Source organism: Bos mutus, chromosome 15 (assembly GCF_027580195.1).
Source record: "Bos mutus isolate GX-2022 chromosome 15, NWIPB_WYAK_1.1, whole genome shotgun sequence".
In the NCBI taxonomy this organism is placed as follows: domain Eukaryota; kingdom Metazoa; phylum Chordata; class Mammalia; order Artiodactyla; family Bovidae; genus Bos; species Bos mutus.
In genome coordinates this window covers 5,097,640-5,114,426 of record NC_091631.1, presented here as the reverse complement: position 1 = coordinate 5,114,426, position 16,787 = coordinate 5,097,640, and the positions used below count along the sequence as shown (strand labels likewise).

At 48.3% G+C, this 16,787-nt stretch overlaps 1 protein-coding gene across 1 annotated transcript in view; it reads left to right on the top strand.

The window, feature by feature from the left end:
- The window catches only part of CSTPP1 (centriolar satellite-associated tubulin polyglutamylase complex regulator 1), a 208,733-nt gene that overhangs the window by 178,676 nt on the left and 13,270 nt on the right, over nt 1–16,787 (top strand). Inside the window, exon 4 of the mRNA XM_014479182.2 lies at nt 5,593–5,677. Within this exon, the coding sequence (XP_014334668.1) occupies nt 5,593–5,677 (85 nt within the window). The remainder of the gene's footprint in view (nt 1–5,592; nt 5,678–16,787) is intronic.

Genomic DNA, 16,787 nt, shown 5'->3' with positions numbered 1-16,787 from the left:
ATTTTGATCTTATACCAAACTCGTCTCATGTCTTTGCCTTTGAACTTTCAGGACCTGGGGGGTTCCTTTAGAGCAGGCGTCTGGCGGTGCGCCGCTTGCCTTCCTGCACCTGCCGGGGTGGAGCGCCGGCAGTGGGCGGGATGCACAGTGTAGCCGCCCGCAGAGGTGTACTCGTCCCTGCCTCCCCGAGGCCCCCAGCCCAGCACACGCCGCGATGCCGGAGCTGCAGCCTTTCCTGTTGACAGTAATTAGAACCTTTCAGACTCAATTTCTTATGTGCAAAAAAATCCCAATTCACTTGAATTGTCTCCTTGATCCAGTTCACCTGGAGCTATTTAGTCCCTACAGTTTGTTTGGAGTGGAGAACAAGCTTTTAAGCCTTCACCCATTACGGTTGATAAGATCAAGGTGCGGAAAATGTTAGTTGGGTAAACTTTGGAGCCAGACTGCCAGAGCTTGGATTCCAGTTCCACCAGTTAAGCATGATCTGAGTTTTTGTGTCTGTGAAATGGGGATAACCACAGTGAGGACTAGATGAGACGGCACAGGTAAAACCCTTGGAAGAACTGTGTCTGGTCCAGAGTGAGTGCCCAGTACATGTTCACTCTAAGTATTATTATCATCATTAAGCCCATCCAGCCCTTAGGCCCCAAAGGCTATCCACTCCAGTATTCTGGCCTGGAGAATTCCATGCACTGTATAGTCCATGGGGTTGCAAAGAGTCAGACATGACTGAGCGACTTTGCTTCACTTCCTTTCCCCTCCCAGCCTAGGAAGCCAAGGCTCTGGGAAGCCAAACGTGCTCCTCCTGTCCCCCACGCTCTGGACCCTTCTCTCCTCACTTCCTAGATAATTTCATCTCTCTAAGCCTTCATGTCCTTATCTGTGCAGTAGGGCTGGGATTTATCTTATGAGGTTGTCATGAGGTTAAGCAAGCTACTTCAGAGCCTGAGCACAGAGCTCAGTGACTGACTCACTATTGCTATTCCTGAAGCACAAAGGGGCTGCCTGCAAGGCTGGTCTTCGAGATCTTGGAGAGCTCTTTAGAGCCAAAGGACCCAAAGGCAGGAGCGTTTAGGATTAACCAATGGCTGAGTTGGAGCCTCTGAGCTGGGGAGGCCACCAGCTTGTTGGGAATGGTGTGCGTGCTAAGTCCCTTCGGTCGTGTCCAGCTCTGTGCAAACCTATGGACTGTATAGCCCGCCAGGCTGCTCTGTCCATGGGCTTCTCCAGGCCAGGATACTGGAGTGGGTTGCCGTGCCCTGCTCCATGTGTTGTTGTTCTTGTTGTTTAGTTGCTAAGTCATGTCCAATTCTTTTGCGACACCATGGACTATAGCCCGTCAGGCTCTTCCGTCCATGGGATTTCCCAGGCAAGAATACTGGAGTGAGTTGCCATTTCCTTCTCCAGGGGATCTTCCTGGGAACGGAGGAGGCATAAAATGCAGACTGCAGAAGAATATTCAAGAACAGGTTTGACTCAAACAACCTGACAGAATTTTCAAGGCAGAACTCTCCCAGGGGTTTAAGCTTTAAACTCAGCAAGAAGCTCCTTCCTCCGCTCATCTCCTGCCTTTGCCCCCAGGATTTAAAAAACAGAACCAAGCGATTTCCCTGGTGGTCCAGTGGCTACGACTCCGCACTCCTGATGCAGGGGGCCTGGGTCCAATCCCTGGTCAGGGAACTAGATTCCACACGGCCCAACTAAAGATCCGGCATGCCATGACTGAGGGTCCCGAGTGCCACAACTAGGACCCAACACAGCCAGAAAGTAAACAAGTAAATGAACGAACACTGAAAACAAACCCAAATAGCTCCTGTTGTTTGGCGTTACTGTGTCCTAGACATTCCACCGAGTACTTTCTAGACATCATCTCTTTTAATCTTGACTTGAGCCCTGAAAGGTAAGTGTCATCATTCCCATTTCACAGATGAGAAACTGAGATTTAGAGGGACTGAGCAATTTGCCCAAGGCTGCCTACCTGGGGAACCGAAGAGCCAAGGTTTAACTCCGAGCCAGAGGGCCAGGGGAAGAACAGCTCTCCTTTGCTCATCAATGCTCTGATTCGGGGACAAGACTTAACTGCTCACCCTTCTCCCAGATACCCAATGTGCAACCCAGGAGTGTTTCCAAGTGACAGATGCCTCTCCCTTGAAAGCATCTGGCCTTGATATTATCCTGAGTCTGCTTTAATAGAACTGCTGTCTTAAAGAAATAGAACTGCTGTCTTCCACAGTTAAGGTAGCCAAAGTTGTGTATTTGCCTGCACTTTCACTCATCTCTTTGTCTTCCTCGCTTTACATTTGGGAATGTCAAGTTCCAGAAGTGGTGAACAGGATCTATTCTGTTTTTCTGATGTATTTAGTATTTCCCAGAACTGTCGATGCTTTGGAGAAGAACAAAATTATTTTCATAAGTTACTCTTCTGTCCTTAGGAAGCAAGTATTTGAAACACGTGAGTTAGAATATCATCAAGAACCTAAAAAATGCTGAGGGCAGGAAAACCAGGAGGCTAGAAGCTAAGATGGAGTCCCAGCATGGTCTTTCTTGATTAAATAAGCAGGGGGTGGGGGGCAGGTGTCACAACTGTCTCTCAGCTTCTCACTTTCCTTCATGTTGTTTATCTTCCCAAGAGTATCTTGCAGATAATTTGGGGGATAAATATGAATAACTGGGAAATACTTTGGCCCACCCTAAGAATGGTATCAGATCCATCCACCAAATCTTAGCCTCAGTTCAATTCAGTTCAGTAGCTCAGTCGTGTCCGACTCCTGCGACCCCATGGACTGTAGCCCACCAGGCTCCTCTGTCCATGGGATTGTCCAGGCAAGGATAAGGATACTGGAGTGGGTTGCCATTTCCTTCTCTAAATCTTAGCCTAGAAGAGCTTTAATGATTCAAAGACAGAACTCACTCCTCTCTGCACAGGGAGCTTTGGAGTGAGAGGAAAGCAGGAACGCATTCAATTCAGTGGCTTTTCTCCGCTTCGTTTTTCCTGTCCCTCACCCCAAGTCCGCGAGCCCACAAGTAGCTGTTACTCTTTCTGCTGAAGAACAAAGCCTCCGACTAGGCTGGTGCCCGAGGTCAGGCGAGCAAGGAGAGGGAAGCGCACCCCCCCGTTGTGGCCGAGACGAAGGCCGCAAAAGCCATCTTGTCCTCTGACCCACGCTGACGCTGTCCCCTTGCTGTCCCTGACTGGCAGTGTGGTTAGTCTGACGCTGTGCCCTCACCTTGAATGGAGCCTTGATGAAAAAGGATAGGAAACCCAGGCCTGTCCCTGGGGATTTGGGGTTTTTTATCTTGGAAAAGCATCAACTGAACTCGCAGGGACAGGAGATCTGGATTCCTGTGGCTTGAGCTAACTTAGGTCCAGAGAAACCAAGTGCCTGTGATCACCATCTTTGTTCCCCCAGTGTGGCCTTGCCCTCGGGGCTCCCTCCTCTCACCCAGGCTCCCAGTTAGGAGGGCTTCTGGGTTGCTCCATCCTGCTTTACCGTCAGCACGTCCTTCCGTATTTGAAATGCTTTGGTATATGGAATACTTGTGGATTGAAGCTGCCTGACTGATCTAAAATCCCTCAGCTTTGGGACACGCAGTAACAAAACAACTCTTTTTTTTCTTTTTTTAAATTTTAATATGGAAGATCTGGTTTCTGCCATCAGATCAGATCAGTCGCTCAGTCGTGTCCGACTCTTTGCGACCCCATGAACCACAGCACGCCAGGCCTCCCTGTCCATCACCAACTCCCGGAGTTCACTCAGACTCACGTCCATCGAGTCAGTGATGCCATCCAGCCATGTCATTCTCTGTCGTCCCCTTCTCCTCCTGCCCCCAATCCCTCCCAGCATCAGAGTCTTTGCCAATGAGTCAACTCTTCGCATGAGGTGGCCAAAGTACTGGAGTTTCCGCTTTAGCATCATTCTTTCCAAAGAAATCCCAGGGCTGATCTCCTTCAGAATGGACTGGTTGGATCTCCTTGCAGTCCAAGGGACTCTCAGGAGTCTTCTCCAACACCACAGTTCAAAAGCATCAATTCTTCAGCACTCAGCCTTCTTCATAGTCCAATTCTCACATCCATACATGACCACTGGAAAAACCATAGCCTTGACTAGACGAACCTTTGTTGGCAAAGTAATGTCTCTGCTTTTGAATATGCTATCTAGGTTGGTCATAACCTTCCTTCCAAGGAGTAAGCGTCTTTTAATTTCATGGCTGCAGTCACCATCTGTAGTGATTTTGGAGCCCAGAAAAATAAAGTCTGACACTGTTTCCACTGTTTCCCCATCTATTTCCCATGAAGTGGTGGGACAGGATGCCATGATCTTCGTTTTCTGAATGTTGAGCTTTAAGCCAACTTTTTCACTCTCCACTTTCACTTTCATCAAGGGGCTTTTGAGTTCCTCTTCACTTTCTGCCATAAGGGTGGTGTCATCTGCATATCTGAGGTTATTGATATTTCTCCCGGCAGTCTTGATTCCAGCTTGTGTTTCTTCCAGTCCAGCGTTTCTCATGATGTACTCTGCAGATTAGTTAAATAAACAGGGTGACAATATACAGCCTTGACGAACTCCTTTCAACATAAATCGGCCACCGGTGTACATGTGTCCCTCCGTCTGAACCCCGCTTCCAGCTGCCTCCCCACCCTGTCCGTCCAGGTTGTCCCAGAGCACCGACTTTGAGTGCCCTGCTTCATACATCAAAGTCACACTGGTTATCTGTTTTGTATATCGTAATGTATATGTTTCAATGCTATTCTCTCAAATCATCCCAAAACAGCTTTTAAGCATCAGTGTATTTCCTCTCCCCTGACATTCTACAAAGCCCTCTGAGTTTACCTCTCTGGGTTTTCTGCTGAGCCACGGAGCGTCATCCTGGCTCATCTCTCCCAAAGCACTGCTTCTGTATATCAGGAGTCATTTGGTCGCCTTGATTGTAGATCTCGGGTCTTGGCTTCCTACAGTAGGATGACCAGATCTGTGTGTGGGCATCCAAAAGAAGCCAGCCTGCCCAGTACTGGATGAAGGGCAAGAAGGGCTCGGGCCGCCCTGCTAACTCTTCTCCCCTATACACTACAAGACTGCCTCTGCCTTGGCACTGCTTCCAGATATTCTGTGCATGGTCTTTGGGCATGTTGTGGTGAAGGCTACCGTGCCAGAGAATTTCAGCAAATGTAGCCAGCTTTGAAATGACTCATTTTTGTGGATTTTCAGACACCAGGAAAATCAAACTGAGAAGGCTAATAAAGTTGCGCCTCTAATTCTCCCTTCTTACCGAACCATCCCTCAAACCAGTGAAGCTCCTTTGGCCAAAATGTTGTAGCTGGGTGCCTCCCATCCTGGAAAAACTTTGTAGAAATATTAATCTTAAAATATCATCCTTGGGTTAACGCAACCTTAATAGTGACTCACCTTGATCCATGTTGATGTGTGGCAGAAACCAGCATACTATTGTAAAGCAATTATCCTCCAGTAAAAATTTGTTTAAAAAAGAGCAGTTCTACCTAGGGTAGGTCTGAAACCCCTGAAATGACCGAAAAGACTGCGGTGACTTCCCACTCTGAGGCCTGACGCCTTCCTCTCCATTTCACTGCAGATTTGCTGACCATGAGGGAGTATCACTGCTTGCTGCAATTACTGTGCCCGGATTTCCCCCTGGAGCTCACTCAGAAGGCCGCCAGGTATGTCTCCCGGGCTCCTGAAGTCAACTGTGCCCTCTCTCTGGCTCAGGCTTCTGAGAGAGAACTGCGATGTATGCAGACAAACACACGTTAGGAGAGAGTAACAGCGACGGGAAGGAATTGGCATTTGGAGAGGGGTCTATTTGGGATTTGCCCCAAAACATAATATTCACTTTCTGCATCTCCAGGAGGAAGCCAAATGATCTTTGGTGGTTTCTGTGGGGAGCCTTAGGGTCTGCAGATAGAGTTGGGGGTGGTGGTGAGATGAAGAGGCAAACACACTCACACCAGCTCGCACACTCACATGGGCACACACACAGATAAACATCCCTAGAGGGCATTCTGAGAAAATATGGTGCAAGCTTTGGCAGCGACTTGCGATGAAGGGGGGTGAAGTTCGAGGCTGGAAAGCGTGAAGGTGATAAATTCCGACTGAGGGGGAGATAAATTGTATTATTTATGCTAAAAGACGGTTTTCAGTATTAGTCCAGAACCAGGGAGACTTGGCAGAAATAGTTAGAGCCCCTAATTTCTGTGTTTGGTTACACTGTTATTCGCATCCTTTAAGCAAATGCGGTAGCTGGGCTATGCCTCAGTTAACTTTTACTTATTTAGGTGAAAATCTGAGCTAAGGCAACAAATGGGAGTGTAGCAAAAATCTCGTCTTTTGAAAAATGCCAAAACAGAGGATTTTTAGAAAAATATTCTGTCTTATACACGGTAGATGGCCTTCCCTGGTAGCTCAGCTGGTAAAGAATCCACCTGCAATGAAGGAGACCCCAGTTTAATTCCTGGGCCAGGAAGATCCCCTGGAGAAGGGATAGGCTACCCTCTCCAGTATTCTTGGGCTTCCCTTGTGGCTCAGACAGTAAAGAATCCACCTGTAACGTGGGAGACCTGGGTTCGATCCCTAGGATGGGAAGATTCCCTGGAGGAGAGCATGGCTACCCACTCCAGTATTCTTGGGCTTCCCTTGTGGCTCAGGCAGTAAAGAATCCGCCTGTAATGTGGGAGACCTGGGTTTGATCCCTAGGATGGGAAGATTCTCTGGGGGAGAGCATGGCAACCCACTCCAACATTCTTGCCTGGAGAATCCCCATGGACAGAGGAGCCTGGAGGGCTACCGTCCATGGGGTTGAAAAGAGTCGGACACGACTGAGCGACTAAGCACAGCACACAGGGCACAGCATACATGGTAGATACATCTGTTCACACCCGTGGAATGTAGCTCCAAGAGTGAAGCGTGGCTCCAAACCTGGACTTGGGGTGACGATGCGTCCGTGGGTTCAATGGCTGGAGCAGATGTGCCGGCAGGGTGGGGGGCTTTGATTACGGGGGAGTCTGTGCACGTGTGGGGGCAGAAGGCATTTGAGAAATCCCCTCCAGTTCACTGTGAACCTAAAACTGCTCTAGGAAAGTCTAAGTAATAATTTTTTTAATGCCCAGCTTCCCTAAACCAATTGATCAAGTATGCGTACAGAGTAGAGTTGACTAGTAAACAAGGAAGAGGTGAGAGACACCGGCCTCTCTGTGCAGATGAAAACCCAAGTGGAGCTCTTAGTCCACTCTCCATACGCACAGGACTTCCACACACGCGGTTCCATATATGCGGGTTCAGCATCTATGGACTCAACCAGCTGCCCCTTCTGTATTCACTATTGAAAAAATAGTGAGCCTGCACAGTTGAAACACAGGTTGTTCAAGGGTCAACCATATATTCACATCGCCACAATCCATTTTAGAGCATTTTCAGTTCAGTTCAGTCTCTCAGTCATGTCCGACTCTTTGTGACCCCACGGACTGCAGCACGCCAGGCCTCCCTGTCCATCACCACCCCCCGGAGTTCACTCAAACTCACGTGCATCGAGTCAGTGATCCCATCCAGCCATCTCATCCTCTGTCGTCCCCTTCTCCTCCTGCCCCCAATCCCTCCCAGCATCAGAGTCTTTTCCAATGTTTCAACTCTTCGCATGAGGTGGCCAAAGTACTGGAGTTTCAGCTTTAGCATCAGTCCTTCCAATGAACACCCAGGACTGATCTCCTTCAGAATGGACTGGTTGGATCTCCTTGCAGTCCAAGGGACTCTCAGGAGTCTTCTCCAACACCACAGTTCAAAAGCATCCATTCTTCGGCGCTCAGCTTTCTTCACAGTCCAACTCTCACATCCATACATGACCACTGGAAAAACCATAGCCTTGACTAGACGGACCTTTGTTGGCAAAGTAATGTCTCTGCTTTTCAATATGCTATCTAGGTTGGTCATAACTTTTCTTCCAAGGAGTAAGCATCTTTTAATTTTAATTACCCCCAAAAGAAACCCTGCTGCTCTCAGCCACTGCTCCCTAATCCCCCGCCCATCCTCTCTCGCCCGCAGCAACTACACTCTGTCTCAGTAAATTTGCATGTTCAAGACACTGAAATGGAAGCACACGATATGCGGGCCTTTGTGACTGGTTCCTTTCGCTTAGCCGTATGTTTTCAAGGTTCATCCACGTCATAGCAGCTCTCAGTATTTCCTCTTATCAAATATTTTTTAAAGGTTTCTTATGTGGACCTTTTTTTTTTTTTTTTTTTTTACTGAATTTGTTACAATATTGCTTCTGTGTTAGGTTTTGCTTCTTGGCCCCAAGGTATGTGGGATCTTAGGTCCCTGAGCAGGGATTGAACGCGCACTGGAAGGTGAAGTCTTAACCACTGGACCGCCAGACAAGTCGTTCATCAGCTATTTATTGAGTGCCAGTTTTGTGCCAGGATCTAATCTGCACACTGGGGGTGCAGTGATGAATAAGATTATAGTTCCTGTACCAAGGAGCTTGACATCTGATTTAGAAGAGGGTCGCTTGGGTACCGATCACAGCCTGCCATCTCTTTGTGACACACCGCCTTGGTCTCTGTCACTCCACAGCAGCTGCTGTCCCCGTTTCTCACACCTGAAAGGTAGTGGGTGGGCCCGAGGGTGAACCTTCTGTATGGTCTTCAGCCCCACCCACCTCCCAGATGCTTCCAAACAACCTGATGTAGTAAACACTGGAAGGTTAGACTAGAAGGAGCAGAACCCTCTAAAATCCACAGATTCTTACAAGTTTTGATATCCAGGGGCTTCTGGAGTGACCTTCCCCTGGCTGTGGTCAGAAGCTTACCGCCCCTCCCCATCACCACCACCACCAAGAGACCCTCTTGTTCTTTAGAACTTCAGACCTTTCCATTTGAGCAGGGGGGAAGCATGGTGGCCTGTCCATGCTAATAGCCAGCAACGAGAAGGGATGGTGGGGACGCCAGAATCAACAGCAGAAGGGCCCAGGGCAAGCGTCAGGAGACGGGCTACAAAATTAGAGATGACTTCAAGACTCAAGCTTCGGTGTCGACCCCGCCTCCCCAGCTCCATTCTCTCCCCACCCCACTCCAGCTGCTGTGTGCATGTGTGTGTCTGTGTGGAAAAACCATATCCATCCCAGAATGTGCCCCTCTGACTGCCTGAGCTCTTCCCTTCTCATCCTGAAGGTCAGGATCCCAGCTTCCTCACACGCGAGCCCCGGCTTCCGACCAAAACTGCAGGCCGGGGGTGCGGATGGTGAGGCCCCCCCAAGGCAGTGGCCATGGCTGGAGGACGGTCTTCGTGGCCCCGAGGTGGGGACAGGCCGTGGGAGCAGGCGGCAGCCCCTGATGATGTGTGCGTAAAGGAATGTGACCCACACGCAGCTGTGCACCAGAGCCTGCCGAGCACAGAGCAGCCCCACGTGCGCCCAACTGACGGGCGGCACCTCGGCCGGGCCTGGGGCGGCAGGTGTGAGCCGGAAACACAACTGGGGAAGAGCCAGCAGACCCCCTGACCGCGCCCGGCCAGAGCCCCGCCCCACCCCCCACTCCTGCAGAATGGAGGTCGTTAAGTTACATATCCCTAAACGGTCACCATAGCATCTTCGTCTCCATCCTCCATGGACTGGGCGGCTTTCCTGACGGTTAAAAGCGCTCAACTAGAGCCAAACTGCTTCTTTTTTTAACAAGTGAGAGGCCACTTTTGATGGCATTTTAATACCACGCCTCCCCACCTTCAGGGAAGGTCCTTTTTATTTATGTGTGTTTTGGCTGTGCTGGGTCTTCATTGCCATGTGTGGGCTCTCTCTAGTTGCACCGAGCAGAGGCTCCTCTCTAGGCGCGGTGCGCAGGCTTCTCTTTGCGGTGGCTTCTCTCGTTGCAGAGCACGGGCTCGAGGGCTTCAGTAGTTGAGGCTCACGGGATCGATAGTAGTGGCACATGGGCTTAGGTGCCCTGAGGGTTGCAGAGTCTTCCCGGACCAGGATTGAAGCTGTGTCCCCTGCACTGGCAGGCAGATTCTTTTTTTTTTTTGCTCCTTTCATCCTTTCCCTTTCAAGTTGTAAGAATAACACATTTGCAGTAAAGAAATCCAAGAAATTTCAGAAAAGCCAGAAGAACATAGAAATTACAAACACTTAGAATCAGGAGTTTTCTGATTAGTCAGCTTGTATCCATCCAGCACAGGTTCCTGGCATCCCAGTGCCTGGCTGTCATGTTCAGGCAGAGTCTGGGCTTTGCTCTGAACACAGTGGCAGGCAGATTCTAAACCACTGGACCACCAGAGAGATTCAAGCCAGAACTCTTGAGTTCAAATCCTGGTCCCAGCTTATATCCTGGGGAAAGTTTTTTAATTTCTTTGAGCCTCAGTTTCCTCATCTGTAAAGTGGGAATAATTTTAATAGTTGTAATAATTGAAGCCGCATATCATGTGATTAAAACAATGCCTGGCATAGAGCAAAAATGTTAGAAGCAGTGGTGTTAACCCTGACCTCTAAGAGCACAGGCACCAGAGGATTAGAAAGACCTGAGTATCCACACCACCTCTGTCTATTGACTGCATGACCTTGAGGATCTTTCTCAACTTCTCTAAGCCCTGTTTGCCTTGTCTGTAAAATGAGGCTAATAATTAAATCATAGGGTGGCTGTAAGATTTCAACAAAATTATATATATATAAATTGCTTAGCACATTATGGACATTCAATAAATAATATTTTCTTGCTGTTAAAATAATGTTGGTATTATTATTACCAGACTTTTTTTTTAAATCAGTGAGAAGTCAGACATTGAGAACAGACTTGCGGTTGCCAGTGGGAAGGGATAGGCTGAGAGTTTGGGGTTAGCAGATGCCAACTGTTACATATAAAATGGATAAACCACACGGCCCTACTGTAGAGCGCAGAGAACCGAACCCAGTCTCCCGGGATAAACCATAATGGAAAAGAATATTAAAAGGAGAACGTATGTGCGTATAACTGAATCACCCTGCTGTACAGCAGAAATTAGCACAACGTTGGAAATGAACTGTACTTCGATGTAAAAATTAAATAAGTGAGCAGTTCCTGGGTTCCCTAAGGCACTGCTTTCTGGCCTTCTTCCCCTTCACAACACTCAGAAAATAATACGTAACAAAAAGTAGGGTAAAGACAAGACTGCCTGTGATGAGCCCCCTGGGCCAGGGGGCCCCCACACTTGTAGCCCGTCCAAGGCTCACATGACACGAGTGGGAAGCCTCGCCCCAAGGGTGGAGATTTCAAGCAGTGGCCCTCCAATCTGAGAGAGCGCCAGACTCACCCGCAGAGCTTAGTGAACTGCAGATGGCCCAGGCCCCGTCCTCAGAGCTCAGGGGGTCTGAGATGGGGCTCAAGAATTCATGTTTCTTAGAGGTTCTCAGGTGGTGCTCACGGGTCTGGGACCACTCTGAGAACCTCTTTAGAGCTTTGCATGCCCATCTCATTCTGCCATTTTAGAACTGATTGCACTCAAAGGAATTGCGTTTCCTTCTCACTCTTGTCATCGGAAATCGTATTTAACTCGCTTCTCTGTCTCTGAAAGCCACATTTCCTAGTCAGTAATACATGTTTAATAGGAAGAGCTCTTCTGTCATGGTTGTATGCTGAATACATACAGCGCTTTGAAAGCATGTAGACCCCTAAAAAGTCTAGAATGTCTTTCCTCATGCCTCTCGCCTGCAGCAGCGTCCTGCACTTCATGCCTCTCGCCTGCAGCAGTGTCCTGCACTGATCTCCCCCCAGGGCTGACCTGCCACCCGACAGCGTCGCTGTTGCCCCGAAGGTCTTTCTCCCCATCCTCTCATTTCCCAAATGTTTATTGAGTGCCTGTTACGTGCCAGTCAGCGTGCTTGTGGAGGAGCTGACAGTGAGCAAAACAGACGTGGGTCCAGCCCTCAAGGAGCTTGCCAACCAGTAGAGCAGCAGGCGTTAAGTCAATGAAGAGCCAAGTGCTGCAGGGACACGTAAACAGGTTACAGCCTAACCTGGTCGATTAGAAGCTGGTCCCTAAGGCAGAGATAGACATGTTGCATCGGGGACCCGGAGGGTCTGTAAGAGATGAACTTGCTCTGCCAGCTCTGTGTTCTCTGAGTGCCTCATCGCTCAGGCGTGTCCAACTCATTGCAAACCCCCTGGACTGTAGCCCGCCAGGCTCCTCTGTCCGTGGGATTCTCCAGGCAAGAATACCAGACTGCCGTGCCCTCCTCCAGGGGATCTTCCCAACCCAGACCTGGAATCGAACCCAGGTCTCCCATATTGCAGGCAGATTCTTTATCACCTGAGCCACCAGGGAAGCCTGTTGGTCTTGCAATAAGTCTTAGCCCTTTCAACTACTAAGACTTACTGTAAGGCCATCATGACAGTGAAAGTCACTCAGTCATGTCCGACTCTTTGTGACCCCATAGACTATATAATCTGTGGAATTCTCCAGGCCAGAATACTGGAGTGGGTAGCCGTTCCCTTCTCCAGCAGATCTTCCCAACCCAGGGATCAAACCCAGGTCTCCTGCATTGCATCGGAACCACCAGGGAAGCCCAAGGCCATCAAAATGCCCACTAAAAATTGGGACTGCCATCTGTCTGTACGAAGATTAAGCCACTGCAGCAGCTGACCTTCAACGCACCCTGAATGGGGTTAATTAGGAATGAGGCACTCTGTGTTCTGGGAAAACTAGCAGAACAGGCCTTCAAATAGTTAGATATTTTCAAGAAAAGATTTTATGAGTCCAATCCTTGCCTCTCCTCATACCTAGAAAAGCACTAAAATCACACATGGAGACGTCTGCTCCTCATGGCTAGCAGTAAACTTCACAAGACTAGCAGCAACTTCTGCAAAAATGCGTGCTTGATGGCATGCTCCCCCTTCACCAAAACCAGTACATACGGAGCTTTCCCCCAGCTCTTCAGAGTGGTTTCTCAGAGCTCTCTGAGGTGCTGTCTCCCAGGTTGTAGTCCTCATTTTGCCCCAAATAAAACTTAACTCACAATTCTCACATCGTGCATTTTTTTTTTCAGTTGACGTTTATCCTCTAGGATAAAATAAAATTAGATCACTACTTCAGACCATATGCAAAAGTCAGTTTCATATAGATTACAGAAAAATCCTTGTGTGCATGTGTGATCAGTCTTGTCCGACTCTTTTGCTGCCCTGTGGACTGTAGCCCACCAGGCTCCTCTGTCCATGGAATCTGCCAGGCAAGAATACTGGAGTAGTTTGCCATTTCCTCCTCCAGGGGATCTTCCTGACCCAGAGATTGAACCCAAATCTCCTGCATTGGCACCTGGATTATTTATTAACTGTTGCCACCTGAGAAGGCTGGATTATAGCCATAAGTGTAAAATGCAAAGCTATAATACTCTTAAAAGAGATTAGAAGAAAATATTTTATTGCCACCGGGTAGTTAAAAAATTCTTAAACGAGATATAAATTCTTTAAGCCCAACCCCAATGGACGAGGTTGATAAACCGACCACAAAACTGCATTCAGTCATTCAGCCATCAGCCAGTGTTGAAGGAGAACGCATCACCTGCTGCTGCTGAAAGCAGCGAAGAAAACAAAGCCCCTGCCCTCGTGGAGCAGACATTCTAGAGAAAGAAGCATCTGCTGGGAAGCAGGAGCTCCCTGATGGCAGACTGAACCCAGGCCACAACAGTGCAAGCGCTGAGCCCTCGCCCAGCGGAGAGTTAGGATGAAAAACGTCTGTCCAGCAAAAGATACCATAAACAAAGTTGAAGGACAAGCCAGAGACTTGAAGAAGATATTTATCACCTACGTAACTAACAACAAATCAGTCCACAGAATTTTTTTAGTCTCGAGATTGTCTATAAAGAACTCCTACAATTGCGTAAGAAAAAGATGAAGGACCTCAGTAGAAAAACAGTCCAAAGATATGAAGAGCTAATACACAGAAGAGAAAACCCTAACAACTACCAAACATTCGGGCATATCTTCATGGCCAAACTCGCTAGTTATCAGGGAAGTGCCAGTTAAGTTGAGATACCCGCTCACAGTCATCAAATTGGCAAAAATTTTAAAGTGAGATAATGCAAGTATTGGTGAGGACGTGGAACTGTGGGAACTCGCACACTCGGCTAGTGGGAGTATAAATTGGCATAATCACTTGGAAGCAATTTGGGCAAATCTTAAAAAGTTCAAGAAATGAGAGGGCATATGTGTATACATACAGCTGACTCACTTTGCTGTACAGCAGAAACGAACACAACATTGTGAGGCAACTATATTCCAATACATTTTCTTTAAAAAGAGGAAAGTGTTTGGAAAAAAAATTCCAGAAAGTTCTGAAAAACAAAATAAATTTGAATTTGCCATGTGCAGGGAACTAGTTACATAATAGTAAAAAAAAAAAAAAAAGGTCATGAGGTGTGGCTGAGTCTAAGGAGACAGGCAGCATTATTTGTAATAGCTACCAGTGAAGCCCTATGCCTGTTGCCACTCAGTAGAAAGGACAAAATGTCTTAAATCCGTTCCTTGGAATTCTATACAGCAGCTAAAACGAATACAGGGACGTAGGACTTCCCTGGTGATCCAGTGGTTAAGAATCCACCTTCCAATGCAAGGGACGCAGGTTTGATACCATGGGGATCCTACGGTGCCAAATGGATGTTTTTTCTTAAATAATAAGGTGAATACAGGGAGATATACATGCATCAGCATTGATATATCTCAAAATGGCGAGTTGCAGAAGAATACACAGAGCTTGATAACAGGCAAAGCAAAGTGATATCATGCTTTAAGAATGTAAACATTTGTGTGAGTCAACAACAGTACGAAAGCACGCAGAGGCATGCCGAGCCCAAGTTTCCGTGAATGAATGAAAGCTAAGCCCTCAAGTTCCAGCGGGATCTCAAGGAGGAAGGTAGAGGGAGGGTGTCCTGGTGTTCTAAACAGTACGTGTAATCGCTTATAAAGCTTTTAAACACTGAAGCAAGGGTGGGAAAATGTGAAGATTGGAGAAGAAGTTAGCTAGTGGGTACACAGGTGTTTTTTCTGTTATTCTGTGTAATTTTCTGAAGTTTTAAATATTGTATTTAAAATGAAAAAGGTGTGGATAAAAGAACACTCTGTGTGATTTCAGTACCTTTAAACCATGAAGTTTTTCCACCTTGGTCTATGTCCCTGGATATGTTCCAGTGTCTTCTAGTTTATGATCTATGGTAACTTGAATTTATACCCTACTGTTGTGTGAAAATTGTGTAAGCTTTATGTTGAATTGGTCCATGGTGCTTTTCAGGTCTACTCCATCCTTCTGCTTTTCTGTATTCATTCTATTAATTTTGAGAGTTTGATATTGAAACTCCAACTAAAAATCTTAATTTATCTACTTAAAAAGTAGTTGTAATATATAGTGAAACTATTATGTAACTTTGATCTGTATTTTCCAAGCATCCTGTAAATGTCTCATCATGCTTTCGTAATTCAAAATATAAAAAAGAGAAAAACAAATAAAAGGAAGAAGGTGGGCAGGATTTAGGAAGGGAGCAGGGAGAGGGAAAGGCCATCTCGGGCAGGTAAGCAACCTGGAAAGGAGCCAGTGAGGACCTGGGTGCCCTGGGGGAACCAGGGGGCCGGGAGTTTGAGGAGCCTGGAGCTGGAAGAAGGGAGGGCCCCGCAGACGATGCACTGGATGTGGGTTTTATCTTAAGAGCGTGGAACAGTTGCCCCCAGCCCCAGCTATGAGGCTTCTGGGGAGAGACCAGCATCATGGAGCCAAAATGGCCGAGTGGGGCCTTCATGGTATCTGCAAGGAAGAAGCAGCACCCAGGCCTCGTCGGCGTCCAGCCCGCCTGGGGGCCATGGCTCTACAAGAGTGGGAGAAGGGACAGCGCCACCCCCGGCAGAAGGTGTCACGGCCACGTCTCACCTGGAGCCGCTGCAGCTGGCCCAGGAGCTGTGACTAGAGTCAGAGAGGCCTGTGTTCAAATTACAGCTCTTTTGAGTCTGGTTTGAAAACCCTGGTCAAGTTTCTGAGGCCCTGTGTTCTCAGTGAAGATATCCATCGATCTCACGTCACAGGATCAATGGGAGAAGAAAGTGCAATACCGGATGCAAAGCGCTGACCAAGCAAGCCCTTACTGGACGCCGTGTAGCTGTAATTGTTGCTGCTGCCCAGGCTCTCTGGGTCCAGTTTCTCAGGCACTGCAGGGCAGGGGGCGTTGGGGCCCCCCGGAAGTGCAGCCCAGAGCCCAGGGAAGACCACAACTTGGACGCCCCACGCTGCTCAGAGGGCCTGGACTGGAAGCGGCTCGTGCAGCACGGGGGGTCTCCAGTGCAGCCCAGCGGGCCGGTAGCCCTAAGGAAGTGTCGCAGGAAACCGTGTTAATACCTGGAGAAGGCAGCCAGGCTGTGGTTTCGCCCTCGCTCATGGCCCTGACATTAAGGCAGACTCCACAGAGGTGTCCCAGGATCCCAGACAGGCCTGGAGACGCCCTTCACCCTCACCCATGAACGGCGCGGCTCATGTGACCTCCCAGAGGAAGTGCCGGCATGGGAGGCTTCACACCAGCCCCAGCGCCCCCCAAAAGTGGACTTGAAACAGGATAGCTCGCTTCCGCCTGAGAGCCTGTGCCCAGCCAGGCACTGGCTGCACTACCTCTGAGCTATATTTTTATTCGCTATTTTGAGCTCTTCCATCACCTGAAACCAGCTAGAACACACTTATGGGTGGCCGCTAACACTGATTTTGAGTGATTACTATGTATACCAGTAATATATAACAGTAGAATAGACGCAGCGTATCACCATATTGAATCTTCACCAGAATCCT